At 32.9% G+C, this 27,141-nt stretch overlaps 1 protein-coding gene across 10 annotated transcripts in view; it reads left to right on the top strand.

Moving 5' to 3' along the window:
* Positions 1–26,666, top strand: part of LOC140058982 (delphilin-like) — a 28,777-nt gene extending 2,111 nt beyond the window's left edge. Inside the window, exons 2-27 of one of the 10 annotated variants that reach the window (XM_072104808.1) lie at positions 3,142–3,831; positions 5,414–5,568; positions 5,760–5,834; positions 5,987–6,075; positions 6,908–7,096; positions 8,440–8,624; positions 9,149–9,219; positions 9,554–9,705; positions 10,442–10,615; positions 11,027–11,095; positions 12,184–12,225; positions 12,987–13,139; positions 14,324–14,386; positions 15,302–15,463; positions 16,893–17,464; positions 18,235–18,325; positions 19,353–19,370; positions 20,498–20,563; positions 21,158–21,285; positions 21,601–21,669; positions 21,934–22,089; positions 22,203–22,289; positions 23,189–23,371; positions 24,276–24,347; positions 25,895–26,059; positions 26,187–26,666. In XM_072104808.1, the coding sequence (XP_071960909.1) occupies positions 3,157–3,831; positions 5,414–5,568; positions 5,760–5,834; positions 5,987–6,075; positions 6,908–7,096; positions 8,440–8,624; positions 9,149–9,219; positions 9,554–9,705; positions 10,442–10,615; positions 11,027–11,095; positions 12,184–12,225; positions 12,987–13,139; positions 14,324–14,386; positions 15,302–15,463; positions 16,893–17,464; positions 18,235–18,325; positions 19,353–19,370; positions 20,498–20,563; positions 21,158–21,285; positions 21,601–21,669; positions 21,934–22,089; positions 22,203–22,289; positions 23,189–23,371; positions 24,276–24,347; positions 25,895–26,059; positions 26,187–26,225 (3,900 nt within the window). In that variant the 5' untranslated portion in view covers positions 3,142–3,156 and the 3' untranslated portion in view covers positions 26,226–26,666. Of the gene's footprint in view, positions 1–3,141; positions 3,832–5,413; positions 5,569–5,759; positions 5,835–5,986; positions 6,076–6,907; positions 7,097–8,439; positions 8,625–9,148; positions 9,220–9,553; positions 9,706–10,441; positions 10,616–11,026; positions 11,096–12,183; positions 12,226–12,986; positions 13,140–13,679; positions 13,854–14,323; positions 14,387–15,301; positions 15,464–16,892; positions 17,465–18,234; positions 18,326–19,352; positions 19,371–20,497; positions 20,564–21,157; positions 21,286–21,600; positions 21,670–21,933; positions 22,090–22,202; positions 22,290–23,188; positions 23,372–24,275; positions 24,348–25,894; positions 26,060–26,186 lie in introns of all 10 variants that reach the window. The other 9 variants (XM_072104778.1, XM_072104802.1, XM_072104832.1 and 6 more) reach the window with 9 other exon arrangements.
* The last annotated feature ends 475 nt before the right edge of the window (positions 26,667–27,141 follow it).

Here is a 27,141-nt window from a genome sequence, read left to right as displayed (position 1 = left end):
CAGCGTAAGTTACGCGCAATTTTATGAATTTCAATGATTGATCATAGAATAAAAACTAAAAGTCATTTTGTATTGAAACTTGGTGAAAATTTAAGTCATAACATGCTCAAACTTTCTATGGATTAAAAATGGCATGTTTGACAGAAAGTTACGCGCGCACGCGCGTTTAAAATTTCAAAATGCGAAAATTCAATTTCTAATCAACTTTCTACGCGTTTCATGTCATTTTGAGCATTTCAAAAATTCCCACGCGTTCGCAATTTTTTTACGCGCGCGTGCGCACGTAGCGCAAAAACGTATTTTTTTTGCTTGATTTTTGTTATTTCAGCCTTTTCTAGTAAATTTATCAATTTTCAATCAATTTCGACTTAAAATCACGTCATACGAGCACGTAGAATTGAACAATTTATGCACGTTTTTGAAGAAAAACTTCAAAAATTCGTCAAAATTAGACATTTTTTTAAACAGTCATAAATTCTAAACTACGTGGTGAACTTTTTTAAAATTACATATTCTGGAATTTGATGAGTTGTAGATATAGAATCATGCATCGATATGGCTAACCGGACATTGTGACGTCATCGTTTGGCCACTCGAATATAAAAATAGGATTTTGTTCTCTTTCGTCATAGCTCGTCAAATTTAATAGAGCGCATCTCTACTTATCCGTATTCCATTTCACTCAATTTTTTTATATTGTCTAGGTCAATCAATTATCTTTCGCATGAGTTAAAAATATTTAAATTGTTATGACGTCATCATGTCCAAAAGCGTCAATAACTTATTTTCACCTATTCTGCACTGTCTTTAGTACGTATACAATATATAGTGTATACCGTATATACTCAGACGTGACGTAAAATAGAGAGCGCACTAACTTTTTTTCAATGGCATAATCGTTTTTCTGTGCGCAATATTCGAACGTATGACGTGCACGTGGCTTTTGGGCTGCGGATAACCTAACTCGTCCGTAGTGACGAGTTCAAATCTAGTTCATTTTCCGATACTTAATCTGTGCATGGAGAATGCATTGAGTCTCCATGATCTATGTTTGTCTATTGATTTTCGCCTCGTTTTTTTCATTGCATTGACAATATGGACTGATTCACCTACAACAAGCGTGGTGTTCGTAAAATTCTTTTGTTTACCATTTTGAATTGATCCACACGTATGATACGCCTAGAGTGGAATCTCAACATGGCGTGTTAATTGCTATATAGCTATGTTAGTCACAGGGTGGAGTTTATGAATATACTAATTAGTAATAAGTGTTGATAATTTGATACCACTATTAAAGCTCCTACCCTTTTCTACATGTTGGTATCTGTTTTTGACAGACTATTAATATTATATTTAGCATTCCACGTTAAAAAAAATCCTGGATTTGCCCCTGGCATAAAAAAAAATGGAAGAATAAAAAGATTATATTGGCTAGTAATAAGTGTTAATAATTTGATACCATTATCAAAGCTCCCACTTTTGACAGCTAAAATGAAATGATGATCTACTTTTTGGTGTCTGTTTTTTTTTACACTATTAGTATTATATTTAGCATTCTCCTTTTAAAAAAATCCTGGATTTGTCCTTGGCATGAAAAAAAATTATATCAAATTTGATTTTGATGAAATGATATTTACACTGTGTGTTAAATAAGTAAGCGATTTCCCCATCAATATAGCACAGGTGCACAGTTTTTACCTCTAAGGGCCTGTTTCTATAGAGCAGAGAATACGGTTTTAAATACCGTTCTTTTCAAGAACCGTTTTTTCTTGCCAGCAGAAATGGGTCCCCACAAAAAACCACAAAAAAGAACCGATCTTAAAAACGGTTTCAAAAACCCCAATTGATTGCGGTCTCGATCGTAAAGAACCGTTCTGAAACCGGTTTCCGTGGAGCAATTTTTAGCTGCAACACAATCGCGGTCTCAATTTGACCCCAAAAACTGAACTCTGCAGTCTGCTGCACTGGGACGATTGTGGTCAACTCGCAGTCGATCAAACCCGCGCAATAGGACCTAGGCCTAAGTCATTTTTATTTCTCTAGAAAATATGTGAAGGGAAGAAGATGAGGGGACTTGTCGGGAGTCGGAAGAAAGACTCACGTAGGCCTAGGCCTACATGTTTTTAAGAATATTGTAAAGCGTGTGAAAGCTAGACGAGTTCAACTTGACAATATCAGAGGGTGCGACGTACCTATACTTTAACCAAGGACCACAATAAAGTTTCAGGTAATAATTCCCCCTTCTATGATGAAATGGATGCTATTTCTTGGGGATCGCGCTATGCATTGTGGCGTATATAATGACGTCATTCATAACGAACGCACGTACATGGACGGAACCGGTTTTATTGGAGTAAAAATTGAGCTGCAACGCGATCTTTATTTATAAACAACAGCCGAAACCGGTTTCCAAAAAACCGTTCTTTTTTTATTTTTCAATAGAAACAGGCCCTAAATAAACTAAGTATGGTTGACATGGTGCCCATCCTTGGGAGGGCTTTTATGGGTCTTAAGGGGTCGCTAGTTACCATGGGTACCACAAACTTCAATTTGATGTCTATATGGTTACCACTACTACACTCTGTTCTTGTTTTACAGTATGTATCTACAGTATATATTTTATTATATTCAAATATATCAAAATATTGTGTTTTTTTTATAATTTATTAAATGTCATCACACTTACAGATAATGATATAAAAATTGTGTTCTCTTTCTAATTTAACTCTATTTGATACTCTATTGTTTAACTGATGAAGTTTTTTTTAAATTGGCTAATAAAGTATTAAAGAAAAATTATTTATTAACAAAATTTTTGTTAAACATGCCATTTTAATGCAACATAATAGTTATCCACTTTGACCAAAAATTGGATGGAAAAAATGTATTTACCCACAAAAAAAAGCCAGCCAGTGAGTTTTTGGTTGAATTTAACCATTTATTTTGTCAATTTATATGTGAAAACATTTTTTTTTTTCATTTTCTTTTCTATGGAAGTGATTAACTTTATTAAAACTCCAAAAAAAAAAAAACCTATTCAAAGTCTAATTTAATTAATCTTCATTTTTCATGTTTTTGGGGGACAATACATCTTTAAGAAAAATATAAATTAACAGGATACAGTTTCGTTTAATTTACCAGTGATCAAAGGACAAGATGCCTTCAAGAATAGGAGCAGCAAAGAAAGCGCGGTCAGTTGGCCGTGCGTCCAAGGCTTCCAGTACAATTTCACGTCGAAGTCAACCTGCACGTTTCCGACAACCCCTACCAATGCCCGTGAATAACAAACACTGGCCAGAATCTTTTGGTTTCTCTATCGGAGGGGATGCTCCGTCGTATATCACTCTCGTCAAGAAGGGAAGTCATGCGCAAATGGCAGGACTACAGGGAGGGGACCAACTTGTGGAGTTACATAATCATAATGTTACGCAGATGTCGGCAGAAGGTATAAAAGCTCTTGCACGTCAGTGTCCAAACGTACCACCAAGTATTGTTGTCGTGTCATGCGTGCGACAGTGCGACGTTGTCCGAGATCGTAATGGAAGATACGGAATGACTTTGATTGGTGGAGGACCAGTTTATGTTGAAATTGTAGAAAATAACAGTCCCGCATTTTATGCCGGACTTAAAACTGGAGACATGGTACTTGAAATAAATGGTACGTTAATTAAACATTCGGACGATGCTAAGATATTTGTAAGCGGTGGATGGAAACTTAATATAAAGATTATTCCTGGTGCCGGACACCAGTCAGTTCGGCAGTTGGCGCTGCGATTTGAAGGCATGATGGGTGTTGATCGAAGAACAAGAACTGAAGGCTTTTTTAAGAAGGTTGGTAATCATCTAATTTTTGTTTTTCAATTACTGTAAAATAATAGAATACTATAAAAAATCATGCACAAAAGTTTTAGTCATAATTAATCCAGGGTTTGTAAATTCAAGTTTATCCTCTAAAAAATGTGTAAAACAATTAATATCGGTTTCGTTGGTTGAAAATCTGTTGGTTAGTAAATAATTCCCATGATTTTATGATTTGTATCGTTAACATTGACAATGAAATTAAAATCAATATTGTTTTGTATTTGTATCTGATTAGTATGAAAAGCAAAGTTAGCAAATTTCAATTTTGGGTGAACGGATATAAACTGGGGGGTGGGGCTTAATTCTAGGGCGAGAGGGCTTAATTTTCAACAACAATTTTTCTTTAAACACCTCAAGATGTTTCATAAATAATGAATAATCACAATAATAATTGACATGAAATTATTATTTTTGACCAAATCAATTTCAATAAAAAACATATGGTTACAATGTTGAATAATTCATGTAGGTCCTTGATACACTAGCTATGCATTGTATTGTACTGTAGTTTAAGCCTTTATAATACTGTACAATACAGTACTTATCTTATTCATTTCCATCCATAATAAAACTAATCATTTTGATTACGAGATATCCATTTCACGCATGATTGGTTTAGAATAGTTTTGGTGTCTTTTATATTTTGTGACAAGCTGTGCCCTTTGAAATTTACATAGAATATATATTAAATTTCATATTAAATTGTTGTACTGCAGGAGATGATCCACTAATTTTGAAAATTGTGTTGTAAATGGAGGATATGTTTATACTGAGAAAAAAAGATAAATTCTTTATGGGCCACTATACAGTATACAGTACAAACAAATGTGATGTGCCCATATATGGACATGATGTCATATCACTACTATATTTGGGCATATCACTACCATATTTTGGTACATCACACTTTTTTTGTTTGTTTGATTGTGTAGAGCTTTACAATACAGCTGGAGTGGGATGGGCCCTGCAAAGGTGTATTTGCCCTAGATATGCTACACATCGCGATGCGCACCTGCGACCACACCCGGTCACAGGACCAATAACAGTAATATACAGCTAAAAGTATATGAAACTAAAAATATCAACTAAAGGAGAAAATCTAAATGGTTATCGTTCATTTTCTCTACCTCTTGGAATTCTTAACAATACAAATACATATAGATTTATTCATCAAATCACAATAAAATAATAGTTACTCTATGTACAATGATTCAAGAAAATAATTAAATGGGGTCTCGAGAATCCAGGAGGTTTGTTTGATAGAGACCCCAGATTACTTTTTAAAAAATTATTTAGAAATTGGTTTACAATATAATAGTTTTAACAGTAAAACAGATAATGAAGATAGACCAAAAAAAAGACAAGCAAATTATGTTTGCCTTTTGGGCAGCTATAAAACCTGACCTTTTTTAACATATCTTTTTGTCAATTTTGTAGTATCTTATTGTTATTATGGGGTATTTAGCCTAATGAGCTATAAGCATGCCTAAATTATTATTTATACAAAGTAACTAAACTGTATATTAAACTAATTGTGGTTTTTTTTTCGTAGATGGATGCAGTTTTTATAGATGAACCATCAAAGAAAGAGGCTTTGATTGCCTTACTTAAACAATATGCTCGAGATAAAAAAGTAGACAACTTTGGTCGAGCGTTGGCGGCGCTGTTAGACTCAAGTAATCAGAAACAAATTTTGGACGATGTCAGGTTAATAAAATCTTTGTTTTCTTTAATTTTCACATCATAAACTTGTAATGATTCTTGGTTCAGGCTAAAAAGTTAATAAGACATGTTTTTAAATGGTTAGTTTTTTCGTCCTGTAATGAATGGATTTTCTAGGACTGTTATATTAGATTTTCACAGTAGCATTATTATTTTTAATATCCTTTTTTTGACAGGGTATTTGTGCCACCAGCTCAGAGAGATAGATTTGATTTGTTTTTTAGTAAAGAAGCCCAGTATGTTGGTAGAAGGTGAAAACATTTCTAATTTCATGTGTATATTTCCAATTTCACATTATTTATCTATGCAAATGATGTAAATAGATTATTTCATTATTCTTTTTTTTTCTTCTTTTATATAAATTGTAAGCTTGTATTTAACCTATGACCTTTTTTTTGTACAGTAAAACCGTTTCAATTGATCGGACTGGTGGTTCTTTTGGTTTTATGTTGGTTGGTCACAGCCCTGTCATGATTGAATCTATAGACCCAGGTAAGTTGAATTGCATGGCCAACTAATTCTCATGTGTAAAACAACAACACTGTTTGTAACAAGATGGCTTGTTCCATAAGTTGTCCCTACTTTCCCTGAACCAACTATGCAAACAAAATCTCTTTACATAATACTGCTAGCATATTGTCAGAGCTAGCAGAGCCAGGTTACAAGTGGTAAAACGTTAAATACTTTTACAATGAGTCCTATTGACAAGCTGTCATATATTGATTTTATTACAACTAATGCCAAAACAAAAGATATCTGCTGAATACATCACTACTACAGTACTACGCTAGAATATGAAATAATAATCTATAGATAAAAGATATGAATACACTAAGACCAAAGCAGTGGAAAATCTTACACCATCGATGTTTATATTTAACTTTAAGACAAACTTACTATCGTGCAAATTCTTATGTTATTGATTTTGTGTTTTCAATATATAGTTACAATTATTATGAATTTGTTGAATGAAGTAGAAAATACAAGTATCATATATTACTATTTACTGTTCTTCTGAAGACACATGGCCGTCATTGACAGATACATAGTATCAGTTGACTTCACTGCAGGTGTACTCGAGATCCACGTTTATACCATGCTATACACTATTTTGATTTTTTATTTATATAACATTAAGAATAAGTGCTATTATATAACAATAATAATTATAAACAAATTTTTTTTTTCCTTTGCAATATCTATGTACAGACACTACACAATCTATATATACAGTAAAAATAACAATTCTATAAAATATTAACACTGTATAATAATTTGAAAATAAAAAATGTAATCTGAATTTATTTTGTCTGTTTTTTCACAGGTGGTCCTGCCGATCGAGCTGGTCTTAGACCAGGTGATAAAATTATAAAAGTGAATGGATTAGACGTACGGAAAAAGACGCATCTACACCTCATACAATTTTTAAAGGGGAGTGGAATGAGCCCGACACTTCAGATTGAGACTGGAAGCCCTTCCAACCTTCCTTCTCCTTCTCAAAACCAGGAGGCTCGTAAGTTTTGATTTTCTCGTTCACAGTCACAGAATGCAACTGAACATTTTATAAACTCATTTATGCCCATAAAAGGAAATCTCAGTTTAATTTAAATTTAATTTGAACACTTCACCTTCAAAACAGCGGCACTCACAAAACAAAAACCATTTGTGGTGCAGTAAAAGAAGAGAGAAACAAAATAAAATCAACAGTATAAGCATTAAAAATATGTACAGTATATAGCAGTAGAAAAAAAACTACAAGGTACCGTATTTACAAAGCAACAACAGAGGAGAGAAAATAACTAAAGGTTTTTTAGTTCTGATCGTTTCTCCCAAGCAGCTCTTAAGTAACGTTTACAAAAATAATAACAAATGGTGAGAGATTCCTTGTTAATTGCAAGAGGATCTCCGCCTAAAATGTACATTAATTTATTATCAGCATTTGCTGATGTATAGAGAATCCATGTATCATAATTGTGCAAAACGGTTACAATTTGATAAAAAATAGTATCTTCAATTTCTCCATTTCCACATAATGTGCAGAGACCACACATATCCTTATTCCATTTACAGGTTTTACAATGTAGTTTCTGCAAGTTTCAACAAAATTTAACTACATCATTTATGCCAATACTTCTTTGCATACAATTCATTTAACAAATCAATAAAACTATTAATAGATCAAAGAGCCAATATGTTTAGGTGTTACATTTGTGTTTCATATTTTGGGGTTGATTTGTATGTATTTTCTGCATACATGACTACTGTATGTATGATGTAACGTATACAAAATAACTGGTCTTTATGTTTAAAGAAGTCAGAAGTACTTATTATAAAGAACATTAGATATTACTGTACCATTATTTTTATTCAAAACAAACACAGATGCACAAATTAAATATACAGTAAATTGGCTGAGCATCTGAAACCATATTACAAACCATATTACTATTACTATGAAACCATATTACTATTACTATGAAACCATATTATTATTACTATGAAACCATATTACTATTACTATGAAACCATATTACTATTACTATGAAACCATATTACTATTACTATGAAACCATATTATTATTACTATGAAACCATATTACTATTACTATGAAACCATATTACTATTACTATGAAACCATATTACTATTACTATGAAACTATGTTATAATTACTGTTTATTGAATTATTAAATAAATTTAAATATTACTTATTACTATTATATGAATCATGTTGATATTGTACCAAAATAATTTCTTTTTCATGGTAAATTTTTTATCCCAAATTAATTCCTTTATTTCCTCTGTATGTTTTATTGGATTCTTGTTTCATCCATTCATTCCTTCATTCTTGTCATAGTATATGTGTCGTCCACTATGAGCATGATGAGTGGTATGTCAGTCACCAGTCAGGTGTCATCAGCCACAGGATGGCTATCCGAGAGCCTTCACAGTAAAGCTACAATTGAAGATATTGAGGAGCTTAGGGCTGGTGGGATATCTAGACCTGACTTCTTTACAAGCGGAAGGACATTTAAAGAAATGGTAGGTTGAAAAAAATGATAACATGGATAGAAGTATACAATATATAAGCTACGTCCACACTGACTTATGGTGTATGCACTCTGGGCTATGTTATATTTCTTTAGACCGATGCGTTCACACATGCTTTGTACAGAATCCAGAATGAAAATTCTATTCTTAAAAACTAGACCCATTTTCCCCAATCTTTTTTTCTGGTCACCGAACTGAAATCTGGCCTCAGTGTGAACAAAATAATAAAGTTGCCTACAGTCGACTCTCCCAATAAGAGGCTCTATGAAAAACAGAAACTCTCCCAATACCAGACTTTTCTTAAGGATCAAAAGGTCCCAATTTCCTTTTTACCATTAAAAACACATTCTAAATACCAGACTTTCCAGAAAACCAGACTTATTCTGTTAGCCCAACAGTGTCCGGTATTAGGAGAGTTGACTTATTATCAATTCTGCTATTGGCCTACTGTTTATACATTTAGGGCTTCCCCGTGTTTCTTGACCTAATTTAAACTTGGATTCTTCTTTTTTCAGATGGATCATCATTTGACATCAAGAGAGAAACAACTTATAAAGAAAGCATTACAAGAATATTACAGATCAAGGTAACATTTGTTGACAGACACAGACAATTTTTGTACAAAACATTTATACGGTTTCATTGATTTAAATTCCTTTTATAAGAGAGCAGTGTTTAATAAACAGTTTGAATTTGTTCAGTATCGCATTGACATTCCAAAAAGAGAAAATAATAGAATATACAAAACAAACAAGGAAATTGAAATGAGATACAAAAAAAAGCATGAATGCTTTAAGTCTTGTCTACACTATCAAACTTTATGTGACAAAAAAATGTCAAACTAGTTTGATGGTGTAGACAGAGCTTTCAACTTTACTTTTTAAGTTTTTGATGTTACCTACCTAATTCTTTTTTTTTAGAAATCTTGATGGTATGATTTTGAGTATCTTTCCTATTCTTGATACTCATGCTAAGAAGACAATCTGGCCGTACATCATACAGATATTACCTGATGAGCAACAGGAAGTCTGCAAGAAGAAGGTCATCTATCTGATAGACAGGCATGCTGCAGGTAAAATAGACAGAGACACTCTCTAGTGGACATTGTTTAATAGTCGTCATTGCAGTAATTTTGTATATAATTAAATCACTCTTGATGAATTTGAAAAAGATTTTGTGTCCAAAAAATTAATTCAACTGGATGCACATTTTGTATACCTAAGCACTAAGTATAAATGTCATTCAATAAACTGGCTTTCATGTTTACTTGCAAAGGTTGTAACTTGATTAATATTTATAACATGGCACATAAACATTATGTATTTAATAATCAACACAATATTTAGAGTAGAAAAAAATCATGCTTCATCATCTTATACTGACAAGCTAGCAAATTGCCTTTTTTGCATTGAATTTTTGTTTGGTCTTGTGAATAAAGTGGTGCGTTTCCTACTAATTGTAAGTTACTTACCTTTAGGTGACCATAATGCACACATTTTGACGCATTTTGACAATGTTCATGATATGGTGCGTGATAAATTGATGGACACACATTGTTCATTGATGTCACATACCATCCAGGTTTTTTGACACATCTCTCTGCATCACTAATTATTTGTAAATGACGCATCCATGACGGTCGTATAGTGTGTCATTGACAAGTATTAAATATATATTTCCGCTTGTTCATTTCACAAGAAAGTGTCCTACTGTAGGTTAGTTTGCTATCTTGTCAGTAAAGCATAATATAATGCTGTTATAACTAAAACATTCACTGCATGAAATGTTTGCATGGTTTTATTATATAGAAGCTGTATATGGCAATCCAAATCGTTTGTTTCTAACAAATGCGCATCCTGATGATAATGAAAGTCAGATCAAGTATTCACGATCACCATTTTCACGTGGTGCACGATATGATGTGGCGCCCTCTCAAGGTGATGTTATATTTCATAAGAAGGAAGAGGATGAATTCTTCCAAGGTTTGTTCATTCTACCAAGATTCCCTTCCAATTTTTTTGGTGATAAATATTTTTTTAAATACTCAATTAAAACATTTTATAATAAATATATTTATAGTATTGGCTTGTTTTAGTCTGACATCACATTGAATATGTCTACAACAAGAATATTTAAGTTGATGTTACGATAATAGTTAAATTATTTACTTAAATGGAGAACCTCATATCATGTGTTGAATGTGCTTAAAACAACATACTATTTGCAATGTATTAAACTATAACAAATGTTTTTATATTAAATACTGCACATGTATATAACTTAATTTGAGAACATTCAATGTTATTGTTCTAACCCACTAATTACTTGATAAAATTAATATTAATGCATTTATTGACAATAATATTTTTGACTTGTGCATGTATTTTCTTTAGTTGCGCAGGCAGCATTTATTTTGAATAACAGTAAAAGTGATCGTAGAGTATCAAGGAGATCAATAGATTGTAAGTACTGTATATACTCACAATGTGTAGTACACATGGTGGGCTCAGAGAACACTCTATAGATAGTGCAATAAGAGGGGTACACTAAGAGGGCACACTAAGGGTTAGGGGCACACTAAGGGTACACTAAGAGGGCACACTAATTGGGTACACTAAGGGTACACTAAGGGGCACACTAAGAGGGCACACTAAGGGGTGCACCAAGAGGGCACACTAAGGGGTGCAATAAGAGGGGTACACTAAGAGGGCACACTAAGGGGGTACACTAAGGGGCACACTAAGGGGTACACTAATAGGGCACACTAAGAGGGCACACTAAGGGGTACACTAAGGGGCACACTAAGGGGTGCACTAGAGCACACTAAGGGGTGCACCAAGAGGGCACACTAAGGGGTGCATTAAGAGGGCACACTAAGGGGTGCACTAAGAGAGCACACTACGTGGTGCACTAAGAGGGCACACTAAGGGGCACACTAATAGGGCACACTAAGAGAGCACACTAAGGGGTGCACTAAGAGGGCACACTAATATGGCACACTAAGGGGTACACTAAGAGGGCACACTAAGGGGTGCACTAAGAGGGCACACTAAGAGAGCACACTAAGGGGTGCACTAAGAGGGCACACTAAGGGGTGCACTAATGAATGCACTGAGAGGGTATGCTAGAGATGCACTAAAAGGGTATAGTATAGGGTACACAAAGGGTTGCACTAACAGGTATTCTAAATGGATGCATTAGGTCACTCTCCTATAAAATGCAAATTGGGGAAAAAAATAATGGTGTACTGCTTTAAAATGCTAATTAATTTATTCTGCTTTTGCTGTTACTTTGGGGGTTAATGCAAAAACTACTAATCCAAATACATCTTTTTAATCTCAATCAAAAAATAATAATCTCGTCTAACAAATTCTGGCTAAAAATCAAGTTTAGCACGAATCCTTGTTTACTTGAATCTTGATTTGAAAAAGATGACTGCACTGAATGATAACATAATCAACTATATGTATTCATATTTCTCTTCTTCTGTTTTTACATTTTTGTTATTTTATGATTTTCTTTCTTTATTTAATAATTTAAACTATCATAGACAAATCTGATGATAATGACAGTCATGCTACGATATCTGAAGGTAAACAATGCAGATGATAAACAAATTCTAAATTTTTGCTTCAACCGTTTTTGTAAAAATTATTATTCTATAGGGAATGAAATTCTTTGTTGCTATGCCAATACTTTCAACAAATTTGCTTATTCTTGTTAGTTGTCATGCCAACATATTTCCATTCAACCATTTTATTACCATTAGTAACAAACATACAGTACATTAGTTACCATGTTATTTTCCCATACCATTCCATTTCATTATTGACAATTCAATCACATATGCTATGGCTCAGTGGTGGTCCTCACTGTACATTTTACTGGGTTAAGTTTTGTTATATATGTGGTTGTAATAGGGTATGGTGTTTGGTTTACACTGCTCAATAATTCAAAGGGCACAACTTGCACATCTACACTTTGCTTTATTTCGTACTAACTTCTTTTTGTCTGTAAACTGTCTGTGTCCGAGATTGTATTTTTTTCATGAAGACAAATAAATACCTTGCTTGTTGCTCTTTCAAGAATGAAAATTAGAATTTTGTAGCTTGAGATGAAAAGAACATGCTTGAAATAGATTATCCTGTACTTCAGTGCACGTGAACACGATACTTGTCGGCATATTTACATGATGTGGTAGAAGAGATGAAAAGCACTGATATTTGAAAGCTTACCCTTAATGTATTGCAAATTTGAATTAAAAAATATAGTATTTTGCAGACATATATATAATTAATAGATGATAATATAATCAGTACATTGTATTTATAATTTATTAATTTTTAATTATAGTTGAGGATGGTGCCATGTTACTCAGTAGTAGGAAGACGGACAGATCATATGATTTGAGCATTCCTCCGTCAGAAGCGCAGTTCTCTCCATTGCATGAGACACGTGTACAATCCAACACCAGTTCAAGATCGGTGTCCCCTAATGGCACTTTAGGTGAGTGTTGTGTTGGGAGAGTGGTGACGGAGAGGATATATTGTTCTGCTTTCACAGATTATAACAAAATCAGCACCTTAGAAGGAATTCATTGAGCGAGTGAGTGGCAGTGGAACCGTAATTACGTAGCCATCGGCAAGTAAAGGGTTCGAGGCTTACTCCCTCCATGGTTCTGGTGGTAGAACAAGTCTTCACGGATAAAGACTATAAACCGTAGGTCCAGTGTAAACATCTAGCCCATGTGCACTTTAAAGAACCTAGTCCATCTTTCAAGACAAGTAGGGGTTACCCCTGTGTAATAGTACATCACACCACTGAACATACCCAGTATAAATAAATAGCAAATTCAAAAGAAAAGTTTGTAGAAATGAAATGAAAAAACATAATTACATTGCAGAAATTAATAGTTTAAATCATCCCTAATCCTTTCCTATTTCATTTTGATTGATATTATATTTTAAATTGTTAAAAAATCTTTCTAAATTTAAAAAATGGAGATACATCATCGCAATTACTATCGTATCATATCCCAAAATACAGTTAACGAGAATGATGATGATGATGACGATTTCACGAGTCCAGAACCAGAAGTGTTTATCCCGGGAATTCATAGTCCATCACCTTTGAGCTTCGATTCAGACATGTTTGAGCCCCCGGAAAGCACATCCATCGAAACGACAAACACATCAAATTCTCAAATATCCCCTCAGGAAGGTATGGGTTAGACCATTTGTGGTGATAGGGTTCACATAGAAGCAATCATTCACTTTTTTATTGGGTTTCATTCTCTCACTGCATGACATTAATTCTTGTTCACACCTTTTCATATCATGGTATGTCTGTAAATTGATTTTATTTACTATTCCTATCCAACACCTTGGTGTGGCTAGCTAATTCATCAAACAAAGTGGCCACAACACATAGAAATATGATAATAAATAAAATCAATTTAAAGCTCTGTCTACATTATCAAACTAGTTTGACAAAAAAGGGTGATGTTCCCCAATATTGTAGTGAAATACCCAAAGATGGTAGTGATATGTCATCATCGTGTCTATATATGGGCACATCACATTTTTTTGTCACATAAAGTTTGATAGTGTAGACAGAGCTTACGACATTCTGTACCTCATTTTGTGTTGTCTTAATTGCTATTTCTTCTACTTGTTGCTTGGTTTCTTTAGTCATTGATGAACCTCAACTATTTTCTCAATCTGAACCGAGCTCACCGATTTCATCAGCAAGAGGTACAGTAATCTTTGCTGTGTGTGCACCTATTACTAACATATTGTTTACCAAAAATACTAACCTTTCCCTCCCAGATAGCCTTTGGGTAAAGTTTGTTTATTATATAGGAAATAATACATTATAAATGTATATTCAGATAATTGTAAGAAAGCAGTTTTAAGCATGATATTTTGGGTTTTTGTCCCCCTTATTTTCCCTCTTATTTACCCTCTCCCAAAAAGTGTTTGGTGTTTTTTTATTATAAAAATTAAAATTTAATTAGAAATTAAATATTAATTAATTAAATTATTGAATAAGAAAGTTGTCCTGGTCAAGCCAAAACAAGTTCCATAAGCTAGAACTTGCTTATTAAATGCCTGTATAGTGCCCACAGTTAGAAACAGGTTGCTTGTTGCCAATACATATGGAATGTGAGGCAGAGGGGAGACTAGAAAGAATATTTCTGCAGACTGATTAGAAACTTCTTGTGTTATCTGAATATTATCTAGATTTTAGATATTTACAGTTCCTATATAAAAAGGAAGGAAATTGCATCTTTTAAAGCTTTCAGTATGGGATACTTCTATGTAAAATATAAATATATGGTGGTTTGTTTGTTATTTCTATTTCAGCATGATTGTTTGTAAAATTCTTTAAAGATAACTTTATTTTATTTTGGTTACTTTACTTTCCTCCTAATTTAACTTGTTATTAGTGTGTAGTTTGGTTGCATTTTTACTGACTTGTTTGGTCATTTTTCTTGTTTTCTGCTTCTTCTGGTGCTTTGCAAAAACTAAACCCATGCTTTAGCTTTATATCATCTTTGTTGCTTATATCTTGTTAATCCCAAACCATACGTTTGGTTTGATTGCTCATTATTTTTGCATCAAACCTCCAGTTTCATTTCATATTCCCTGTGCTTCTTGTGCATGTAGATTATGGCGATGACGACCCTGTTTTAACACCGCCCTCTGGAGGTAGTAGTCGTTTGTATACTCGTAAAACAGCACATGCTACGTACACTACCATTAATGACATGTACCCTCCCGAAAGGCGTATAAAGAAGAGGCATGGTAGTTACACGGTCAATCGTCCAGGTAACTATGACCACGAAGCAGTCTTTACTCATCTGGCCAATCAAAGACTAAAGCTGTGAACATATTGGAGTTAAAAATACAGTATCAATCATGTACCAATTCCCATCATTTAGAGTGTTTTTTTCTCTAGAAGACATACGTACTTACCCATCAACCTATTTTGTTAGTGATTTGTTCATACCTGCTTCAAATCAAATTTTTTTGTATCTTCCTCTAAAATGTCATGGTGAAGTCAATTTTCCACTATGCAAATTTGTTCGCGCAAATCGCAAGTGTGAGCTTATACACATGCGTATTCATGTTTCCATCTCACAAATCCCTCTCTATGCATGCGTATAAGGTGATACTGTTGATTCGCACGAACAAATGCGCCTAGTGTAAATTTGGCTTTAGACTGTACTGTTTCTTCACTTGCAAGAAGCAAGCCCAGGTGAGGTTCAAACAAACCCCCTATGGCCTGCAGTGCCCTTTTCAACCAGAGACCAGTAGCGCAATTACAATAGCCCAGCTTGTGATGATTTTTTTACCCTTTTGTGGAAAAACGAACCCCCTGTAAAAATCCTGGCTACAAGCTTGAGAAGTATTGTTTTTAATCCAATGCAGACACAGCTTTAGTTACCACTTTGGGACTATTTTTTGTTACCTTGGAAGATAATTTTTTGGTTTGGGTATACTTTAAGTTAAGGAAAACAATAAAAATACAACAAAAATGTGAGAGACATAGGTAGTGTCATACAGCATTCAATTTTTATTGTTGGGCAAAAAAATGAATATTTGGTGAATGGTATTGAAGTGCCTTCAGAGCTAATAAAAAAGTTACCAGTAACAAAAAAGGTTTCATATTATTTCAATGACATCATAATTTTAATATGAATGAAGTTTATTTAATATAAGAAACGGGAATGAGTGGCGCTCCATTAAATTAATTCTATTCAAAATTCGCATGATTTTAGTGCATGTTTAGATATCATACTTCATATTTTATTTTTGATATAAAATTTATCATATTCAAACATGTCTGAATCTGAAAAAAATTACTATTATTTATTATCATCCAATCAAATTCCAAACATGGTAGGAATCATGATGTCATCCATAGGCCTATGTGCAATGTCCAAGTACACATATGCAAGTTGTTATCAGCACACCCCTTTTTTTTTGCAGAAACTAGTGGTATTATTGTTTTCCCCTCCCCTTGCTTTTTTGTCAATATTCATTAGCTTGCTTTTTATCATTTTAACATAAAACTTTCATTATTGTAATTTTTTTTCTAAGATTGTAAATTAATGGTTTGTATTTGTCCTATAAACGAGAGTGTATATAGTATTATATAGAGAAGTTATATATATCAAGGTTAATATAGAAAAATAGACAAGAAAATTATATATTCACTTGACTGAGTAATTAATAATACTTATTACTGTTGCAGATGCAAATTCTGATAACGAAGGGTCATATTCACTGAACCATAGCAGAGATTTTCAACAATTCCGCAGCCACAACACAAACTCAAACAACTCTGTGTCGCGTAACAAAAGAAACCGGACAGAAACCGATTTCTCCAAGTATCGTAAATACAACACATCGCCACAAAGTGTGGACGAACGGCTGGATAGTTTGATAAAACCGGATACCACAAGTCCGCCAAGAACGACAATCAACGGAGAATACTCAGTCAACCCGGCTATGGCAGCAGCTATGATGAATGCTGCCACCAACCATCAAAATGGGGACATACAAACAAACTTTGTTGAAACATTTAACAATAATCAGGATGATGATGATGTATACGTTCGGAAAAAAGCTCCAGTGAAAGCTCCTGTGAAAGCTCCGATACCTGTACCACCACCACCACCCTTCATTCCGCCACCCCCACCAGTTCCCCCTCCTCCTCCCCCAACTATTACAAATGGTGTTTCGACACTTACAGTACCTGGTATGTCTGTAAAACGTATGAATTGGGAAAAACTGAACCATACAGAAAACACAGTTTGGAGTCAGGTAAAGTAATGGTTCAGTTAAATAAATTCTTGTATTTTATTCTGAAAACTTCTTTTTCTTTTTGCTTTAATTTTATTTAATGAACAAAAGATTTAAGAAAAAAAAGATATAAGAATTGAGTTATAGAATAGATTACTTAAAGATGTATTGTCCCTTTGACTAATTCCAAAAAAATGAAAAATAATAGATTTCGAAAAAAGGTGGGTCATTTTGAAGTATCATAATAGTTATTAACTATCACCAAAAATTTTTCGGGAAAACAAAAATTTAACTGAAATACAGACTTTTTTGTTAAAAAAATAACTTTGACTTCCAGTCAAAGTTTTCAATCGAAACATATCCCATAATGAAACGCGCTTGTTTGGCTACTCTGTATGCATAATCAAAAAACTTCCTCATGATCTGTGTGAAAATACCTTCTTAACCATGACGAGTTGTAAACAATCCTAATTTAGCATATGCATAATGCGTACTCATGGTTTGAAATCTTTGTTTACTTTCGCTCGTGACGATTTTCCAGATGAAATGTAATCAAACTAATTTACCTGTTAATTACGTAAACTTGTTGTTTTTGGCTCAAATTTTCGACTTAAAGTGAATAACTTTAATATTACTTTGATATGGCCACTTTAAATTTAGAATATTTTGACCTTCATTTTTTTGTGTTTCAAGGGACAATACATCTTTAAGCAAAATTATTTACTTAAAACAGTTTAGATGATTTTTTTCCCAAGTAAGGTTGAAATCAAACCATAACCATTTTCTTTCAGATGAGAGAAGGGGAAGATGAATCATATTTGAAAGATGTCATCAAACATTTAGAATTAGATGAGAAATTTAGCACCATCAGCAAAGCAAGAGGTAAATAAATAAAGCTCATTGTAACCTATGTAAAAATAATAGTCAACTCTATTAAAACCGACACATACAAATTCTCAATTGTAAACTACTAAAGTTACGTATTTGAATACAGGGCTGGATGTGAAGTGCTTAGTGAAAATCTGAAGCTTTATTAATCAAATACGTTCTTTTACACAATCAAACTAGTTTGACAAAAAAAGTGTAAATGTGCCCAAATATGGTGGTGATATGCCCACATAAAGTTTGATTTTATGGAATAATCATATAAGATTCAAGAAAGAAAAATGTATAAATCTTTGACTTTCATCTTATTATTCATTTTTATTTTTAAGTTTTATACTATCATTATCATTGACTAAGCAAGTTTGATAAATCTGGAAACATGGTGTCTGATTTAGAATAGAGTTGACTTATTAATTAATTTTAATGTTTTTTAAAAATATTTATTGTTCATCGAAGTAAATGCTATATTTATTGTCAGTTTAAATTATAGTAAATTACTGTGTTGTTGTGTAATGTCTATCTTTATTTGTTTACTTACTAACATTTTTTAAATAATCATTAAAACTATATTTCTTCATTACAATTGTTTGTTATTTAAATAGTATTCTAATTGATTAGTAATATATTGTGATTTTAGTAAAGTTGATTACAAGAGATCTTTGCTCAAAAAATGGATGCAAAAATTCTCCAAACAGCTTGGTCTTGCGTCTGTAAGCTAATTCCTCATGTGTCAACATACAGATGTTTAATTCATTGCATGGATTGTATATTATGGGAGTCGCCAGAAAGTTTGATAAGGTGGTAAAAATTGTCAAATTTAATCTGTGTCAGTTGCAGTACAGCATCTTACTTGGTACAGACTTCATTGTGTACAATCACGCAACAAATTTTTCAGTTGAGAAAAAAAAAAGATTATTTGCATACCATGACCCACCTCTGGCGACACTTGTATGTTATTAAATAATGTTGCATGAACTTTATAAATTTATTGAACACCCATTTTATTTTCACTATTTCCCTTCAGTTAAACCATCTGATAAATGTAAGTGACTTATCTGTAATTTCTTGCACATTGTCTTTATATATTTCATCTAAATTTCATTTTTTTTCACCACTTGTACATTTTTTAATTGTGGGTGCTGGAATCTTTGTATAGTTGTTAATAGTACGTACTAATGTCTATAAACCCACAAGCATTTCAACAAATCCATCCAAAACATGAGACAAAATAAACCAACACGTTCTAATTTAGTTATAATTTAATATAATAACTATTATTGCCCATGAAATATATTGGATTTGGTCCCACTAGGATACAAGATATAAGTGCAGTGCAGATGAGTTGACCAATGAAAAGTGACAGTTTCAATAATCCATTGCTTGTGATTGGTCAATTTACTTGCGGTGCGCTTACGTCCTTGGGAAACAAGCTTAGCAAGCATCTTAACTACCAAGCTATGGATTCCTTTTTTGTCCCCAGATTCCTAATGCAAATTTGTATTCAATGTGGGTGGCCAGTAATAAATAAGAGAAAAACAAATATTTTATTGTCATTAATTAATGTTTTGCAATCATTTCATCTATATGCTTGTGTATTATTATAGTAGTATTCACTCCAGTGGGAGCGTTTGCTTTATAGAGGGCCACATTCCCCTACAATTGTAGCAAAGCTTGTACCCAGGGACTAAAAGGCTCATTCTGCAACATCACTGGTTATAATCTTATACAACAGGGTGGCTTAAATTATATGGTTGGGGTCAAAGATTACCTCCTTTCTCCATCAGTGTTTCCACTTAGGCCTACAGATAAGTTCTCTTAGTTCATGGTCAGTATTTTCCATAAATGTCATACGTACTTCATACCACCAATTTAACCACTGGTCATTTGTAGTCGAGTATCTTTGTAATATTATTGTCATCACGTAAAAACCTTTCTTATTTAAAATTATATTCATTTAATGTGTTTGTCATTCATTTCTGTAATTATATAATGCATCAAAATACATTATTCACAAACATTGCTTCTTGGTATAATTATAAGTGGCTGAAAATCATCATTATTAGGCTTTTATGTATGTGAAATAATTATAGTATGGTTATTATTGTTGTTTTTTTGTAATTACATCGTAATTGTGATTAACTACATACTATCTGTTAATTTCCACATTAGCAGCTCCAAGGAGGACAGGAAGTAAAGTGGAAACAGTTATCAATCACAAGAAAGCTCATAACTTAGGTTAGTTTGGATTTCTGTTACAGTAGAACCTAATTGGGGGACATATTTGGGACCCAACAAAGTGTCCCCTTAATAGAGGTGTCCCATGGATAGGGGTTTACTAAGATGAGATTTTACTCCAGTACCAAGAGCTGCAGCTCCTAAATAGTACATAAAGTGATATGTATAGGAAAATTATGCAGTAAAAGTGGTAGCACTACCATTAATAAGTCTGTTACAGTAGAACCAAATTGGGGGACACATTCTTGACCCAACAAAGTGTCCACTTAATAGAGGTGTCCCATGGATAGGGCTTTACTATAAGATTTTACTACAGTACAAAGAGCTGCAGCTCCTAAATAGTACATAAAGTGATATGTATAGGAAAATGATGCATCAAAAGTGGTAGCACTACCATTAATAAGTCAGTAGAACCAAATTGGTGGACACATTCTGGACCCAACAAAGTGTCCCCTTAATAGAGGTATTCCATAAATAGGGGTTTTCCAAATGAGAGCTTCTAACACAGTACCAGCTGCAGCTTTCAACTAGTACATAAAGTTATATGCAAAAAGTGGTAGCACCACCGTTAATAAGTCAATTGTTTCTTTTCAGCCATCTTGCTTGGTCATCTCCGAATGCCTGTAAATGATATCAAACAAGCACTTATTGCCACAGATACCAGCAAGTTCTCAGTTGCTCATTTGCAACAAATGAAACTGTATGCTCCTGATGAATCAGAGGTTTGTATGTCTGAAACTTTTAGCTGACTGAGAGAGTGGGATGTATAGGCCTTATTAAGTGAATCTTCCAAAGGCTCCAATTTCCCTTTTATATAACTGTGAGAAACACAGTATCTTTTAGGACACAAGAAATATATATAACAAGCAAGAAGGGTGTGTAAAACCAGCTGCACCAATTGGCAACTGATATTATATTAATTATATTCTTTACTACATATGAATGTGTTTATGGAAAATAAACAACAATAAACAGTTGATTTTCTATTTTTGTTTGTTTATTGTTTTATAGTATGATATTTGATTATTTTTTTATAGATAAATCAACTTAAAGGATATATTGGGAAGATGTCCTTACTCAGCACACCTGATAAGTTTGCACTTGAGGTATGAATTTGAAGATAATCCATTACTGCAGTACAGTTACTGCAGTACTCTGATAATGTTTCATACTGTGTATTAAGAACTGTTACTAGAGTATGTCTAGACTTATTGTGGCCACCATCCACATTTAGAAATATTTAAGAATTTTTAAAAGAAAATATATGTATTATTTGTGGAAAACTAAAAAAAAAAAACAAGTATGGTGCTGTGGTATTGGTACTTTCATACATTACTGATACTGAGATGATTTATAATTTTCCATTTTAGATGAGTCGTATTGGTGGCATTGAAAATCGGTTAGATGGTATGCTTTTTAAAGCAAATTTTGCTGAGAGAACGGATGAGCTTCGTGATTGTTTACAGCTCATCCTTACCGCATCCAACGAGCTGAGATCAAGTCGAAAACTAGCCAAAGTTTTAGAGGTAATATACCCAATAGTATTATGTGATGAAAATATGAAATAACTTATATACATTATTGTTTTAATGAAATTCATTTGTTATTGTTATTTGAATTGAATTTTCATTTACTTCAGTTAACGCTTGCTATGGGCAACTACATGAATCAGGGCAACCAACGAGTTGCTGGAGCAACAGGATTCCGTATAAAGTTTTTATCCGAGGTAAATCACCTTTTTAAGCAATTTGCTTCAACACCCACACAAAATCTTCATGATATATGCTGTTAAATTTGCATGTACAAGAACCTTTTGTTTTTGCTAATAATTACTTGCACTTTCTCAAAATCCTTGACTTTGGTACTCAAATCCTGCTATAGGCAAAATAAGTACCTACTAGATTTAATTATAGATAGAATTTTGCACCTAATAGTGAGAAACTTAGCACATACAAGATGGCGATAAAGATAAAAATAAAACAGTCTAGAATTCAGGTCTGTGAGGATACTTGAATAAATTATTTAGAAGCTGCAATGTACATTAGTACTTGGTAATACCAAGGTCAAAGATAAACATGAAAATAGAATAATAGAGCAGGGTTAAGGATCTGCGAAGGTAGGCAGTAGTTATTAAGAACCTGTGAAGTACATTAGTGGATATTAAGGGCAAGGTCAGCGTTGTTATACATCAAATACAGTTATTTAACCAAGTTATTTAACATGAAAACCTTGTACAACTCAATCTTCATTCTACTGATAAAACCAAAGGCTATGTGTACTTTTAGTTGCATAACGCAAAAGCCTGAGGCCCCTGGTTTAGGAGCCCTAAGTGGCCCTTCAACTCTAGAGGCCTCAAGTGTTTTTAACCTTTTTCTACATGTTTTAATGTCTGTTTTTTTTTCCCACTGGGCACTGCTCAGGGGCCCCTGAGTTTAGCCAGTGAGCGCTCATAGCTGTTGTTTAGTTAATTATCGCATTTACAGTATTATATTGACATTACAGAAAGCTATTTATACTTTGTATTAAGATGTATAGTATTTTATTGGTCTAGAGTTCCAAGAAAGAGCAGTGTTTTTAACAGATTATAATTTGTTATTAACCTTTGATATTTCTTTAATTTTACAGCTTGATACGACAAAAACAAGCGATAACAAATCAACATTTTTACACATTCTCGCAAAAGCAGTAGAAACTAACGTACCACGAATGGTAACTTTTGGAGAAGAGATTCCGCACACGCCAAAAGCAGCTAAAATAAGTTTGACAAATTTAGGAGATGAACTTAATGAGATAAAAACTAAATTACAGGTAAAAAACAAAATGTATTTTTTACTTCTGGTTTTAAATTGATAATACTGTAAAGTCATTTCAGGATGTGATACTAGACAGTTTACGATTATGACCTAATACCCTTTTCACACCTGGTTTGCATAATGTGAAGACAATTTTGTGAAATATCTCCCCGGGATTTCACAAGGGACCAAAGGAGAAAAGCACACAGATAAGTTGTAACAATTTATGCAAATGTGAAAAGGGTAACTATAAGATCTACTCATATTGTATCGGTTTTCATATGAATCTACAATCCACCAAACTGCACAGAGCAATTGAGTGAGGAAGCACATCCCAACTTCCCCGTATGCGCACAATAAATTAAAGATGTATTGTCCCCCAAAAACATGAAAAATAAAGATTAATTAAATCAGACTTTAAGTAGGTTATTTTGTAGTTTTAATAAATTTAATCTATTCGTTAAAAAAAATAATGTTTTCTCATATAAAATGACAAATTCAACCAAAAACCCATTGGCTGCCAGCCAATTTGACTATTTTGTGCTTTAAATTACATTTTTTTCGATTCAATTTTTGTTCAAAGTGGATAACTATTATGTAACATTAAAATAGCATATTCATCAACAACAAACATTTCAGGGGGACAATACATGAAGTAAACCTAGTTCCTAGGAAGTCACAGACTGAAAACTCCAATAATAATAATAATATTCAAAGAACATAAACTTTGAAGAGCACTATTATAACATTAAATATGTAACTAGCCCCTAAGGGCTCTCCAAATGTTTAATCTTTGATAGTTTTGATAACATTTGTTTAACTGTTGGTATACTTTATACACCGTCATTATTGATTCCATTATTCTCATGAGGTACTCATTTTGTAATAGTGCCTTATATGTGTTATTATTGTCCCTTCAGGAGATTTCTGAGAATTTGGACGATTCGGTGGATGACAGCAATTCTCAAGATAAATTCAAAGAAGTGATGAGCGTATCCTTTCACTACTATCATAATAAATTAACAATTAAAAAAGAGACATATTTATTCTTAGTGAGGATATATTAATTATCCTGAAAGGTGTGGGACGCAATTGGGGCAAATCCGGGATTTTTTAATGAAGAGGCGCTAACATATTATATTAATAGCCTGTCGAAAAATAACTTTACTTTATTGGTCAATGGGAGGAGTGCATTCAGTTCCAACAAGGTTCTATTTTTAAAATGCTAGATACAATTTATGCTGATGTTATACAAACTACATATTCTAAAAAATTTGATCATAATCTATCGATTTAGATTTTTTTAAAAATATCTATATTGATGTATTATTTTCAGCATTATTAGCATGCTATTATCATTATGATGTATGATTATCATCATTATAGCTATAATATTATCACAATTTATAGATATTGTAATAATTTTATAGCCCTTTTTTCAAATATAATGTGTACATAATACAAACAGTCTTTTCAATTTGAAGTTTACTCACGTATGTTTACTTTTTGATTGATTGTTTATACAATGAAAAAAATGTTAAATACATATTTGGATAACCCAACCTCAAACATAGAATTTGAGGTGTTTAAACACCTGTTTTAAAATGCGAATTTATCCCATATGGGACGGTAACCTTTGGTAGACCATGTAAATAGAACATTCACTATCTTAGATACTTTGTTAGATATGCGTGCAAAGATTTATTACATCAACTACTTTTGAATAGATACGACTGTTTTGTCACTTATATATTTTGTGACATTACCATCTGGTCTTATTTATGTTTTCCTTATTTGTCTCCTTTATTGAATTGCTGTTATTTAAAAAAATGTACTATATGTCGCCTGGAAAAAGTTTGGGGACAATTGCGCTTTTTTTTTGTCTTCTTGTGTTGTATTTTTTTGCTTTATCACTTTGAGAATGTCTATGATTTATTACTATTATTACTGCATATACAAATTGATAATAAATAACTTGTACTGGCATTGACTTGGTGGTTGACGTGCCTGTTTTCCAATCCAAAGGTCTGTGGTTTAAATCCCAATATAGTTCCAGGATTTTTCTGATGCCACCACTAAACCTCAAGTGAGACTTAAGTTCAAAATCAAGGGCTCCCATCCTGTAACTGTCACGTAGTGTATTTTCAGTTGGATGGCGTGAAAATAAAAGTAAGGTTGCAGTGCACCATGTGTTTCCAAGAAAGATATAAAGTACAGCTGTGGATATCTGGACCTTTTAGGCTACAACTGACTTCCTACATTCTACTTTCATTTCATTTTTGAAGGAAATGAAGACCTAAAGCTCTGTCTACACTATCAACTTTTATGTGACAAAAACATGTGCCCATATATGTCATATCACTACCAAAGTTGGGCATGTCAATACCATTTGTGCACATCACACTTTTTTTGATAGTTTGATAGTGTAGACAGGGCTTTATACTTTACTAGTGTTTATTTGTACAGTATTGTAAATATACTTTTCAGCTGAAATAATTTGTATAAGTATAGTTTAATATAATCCTTAATAATAATACAGCAATTTAGCAGTGAAGCCTCTGACACCCTGAAGCAACTCTCTGCTACATTTAACAAAGCATCGGAGGAGTTCCATAAAACATCTCAGTACTTTGGAGAAGATCCCAGTGCAACAGACACGGACCAATTCTTTGGTATTTTCGCATCATTTACCACAAAATTTGCTGTGAGTTTTGTTTTCTATTTCATTTAAAGTAAAATAAAGATTAAATATACCAAAAATTCAAAAAATATGCACATAACGATTGTTCTTTTGATTTATTAAAAATGTCTTATTTTACTTTTTCTTACAGAAAGCTCACATTGATAACAGCAGTGGAAAACACCAATGAACTTTGACCTGAAAAATTGTGATTCCTTATGAATGTATCACTTGAAACATAATCACTCATGTGTATGGTCCATGAAAATAAACATTAAAATGTTCCCATTATGTTTTTATCACACTCCCCAAAATTGTTCCTGTATAAATAATATAACAATGTGCTTAAGAGAGAGAATGTGAAATGCAATAGAGTATTAGCCCAAGTTAAATATTAAGAGTCACTATAACTTTATCACTTCCGGCCCATCCATCATAGATTAAACGTGCTTTACTTGACATGGCTGGGGCATTTGGTCTAATCAATTATCTAATATCCGATATTCTGGTATTTTTTTGTCAACATGAAAGTGTTTGTCTTTTTGAAGGGATTTTTTTTACATTTATTTAAAATCATGAAAACAAACAAATGTTTAATTTTTATTAACTTAATAAAAGTATTTGGCAGAGATGGACGTGTTCTTTTAACCTAAAATAACTGAGAACCATATGCCTGACAGAGAAATACATACTGTAGCCTACCTTAGTAGGTGTTCTTTTATCATCCATGACATTTAACAAAGACAGTGCTAACTACTCTTTTGAAAACTCTTTTGAAACTTCATCACCTTGATATTCAATCCTTTTGTAAATAGTGCTCGCTCTCTCTCTTTTCTAACTAATCTTCTATTTAATCCGTCCACTCTTAAGAAAGTATTTGGTATTGTGTGTCCGTCCATTTCCAATAACTTATTCCACAGTACAGTAGTAGTAGTTTAGCATATACCATTTTCATAATATTATCTAGACAGGGTTTAACATAGTTATAAATTAATAGTAAAGTATGTTAATATTTAGGAAAAACTTGAAATAGTTTCAATTATCATCTAAAATATGACAGTATTCTTATGAATCATGCTGTATTGTTACTATAAACAGGGTACTAC

The sequence above is a fragment of the Antedon mediterranea genome, chromosome 1 (genome assembly GCF_964355755.1).
Source record: "Antedon mediterranea chromosome 1, ecAntMedi1.1, whole genome shotgun sequence".
Taxonomy (NCBI): domain Eukaryota; kingdom Metazoa; phylum Echinodermata; class Crinoidea; order Comatulida; family Antedonidae; genus Antedon; species Antedon mediterranea.
This window is presented reverse-complemented; position numbering and strand designations above follow the sequence as displayed.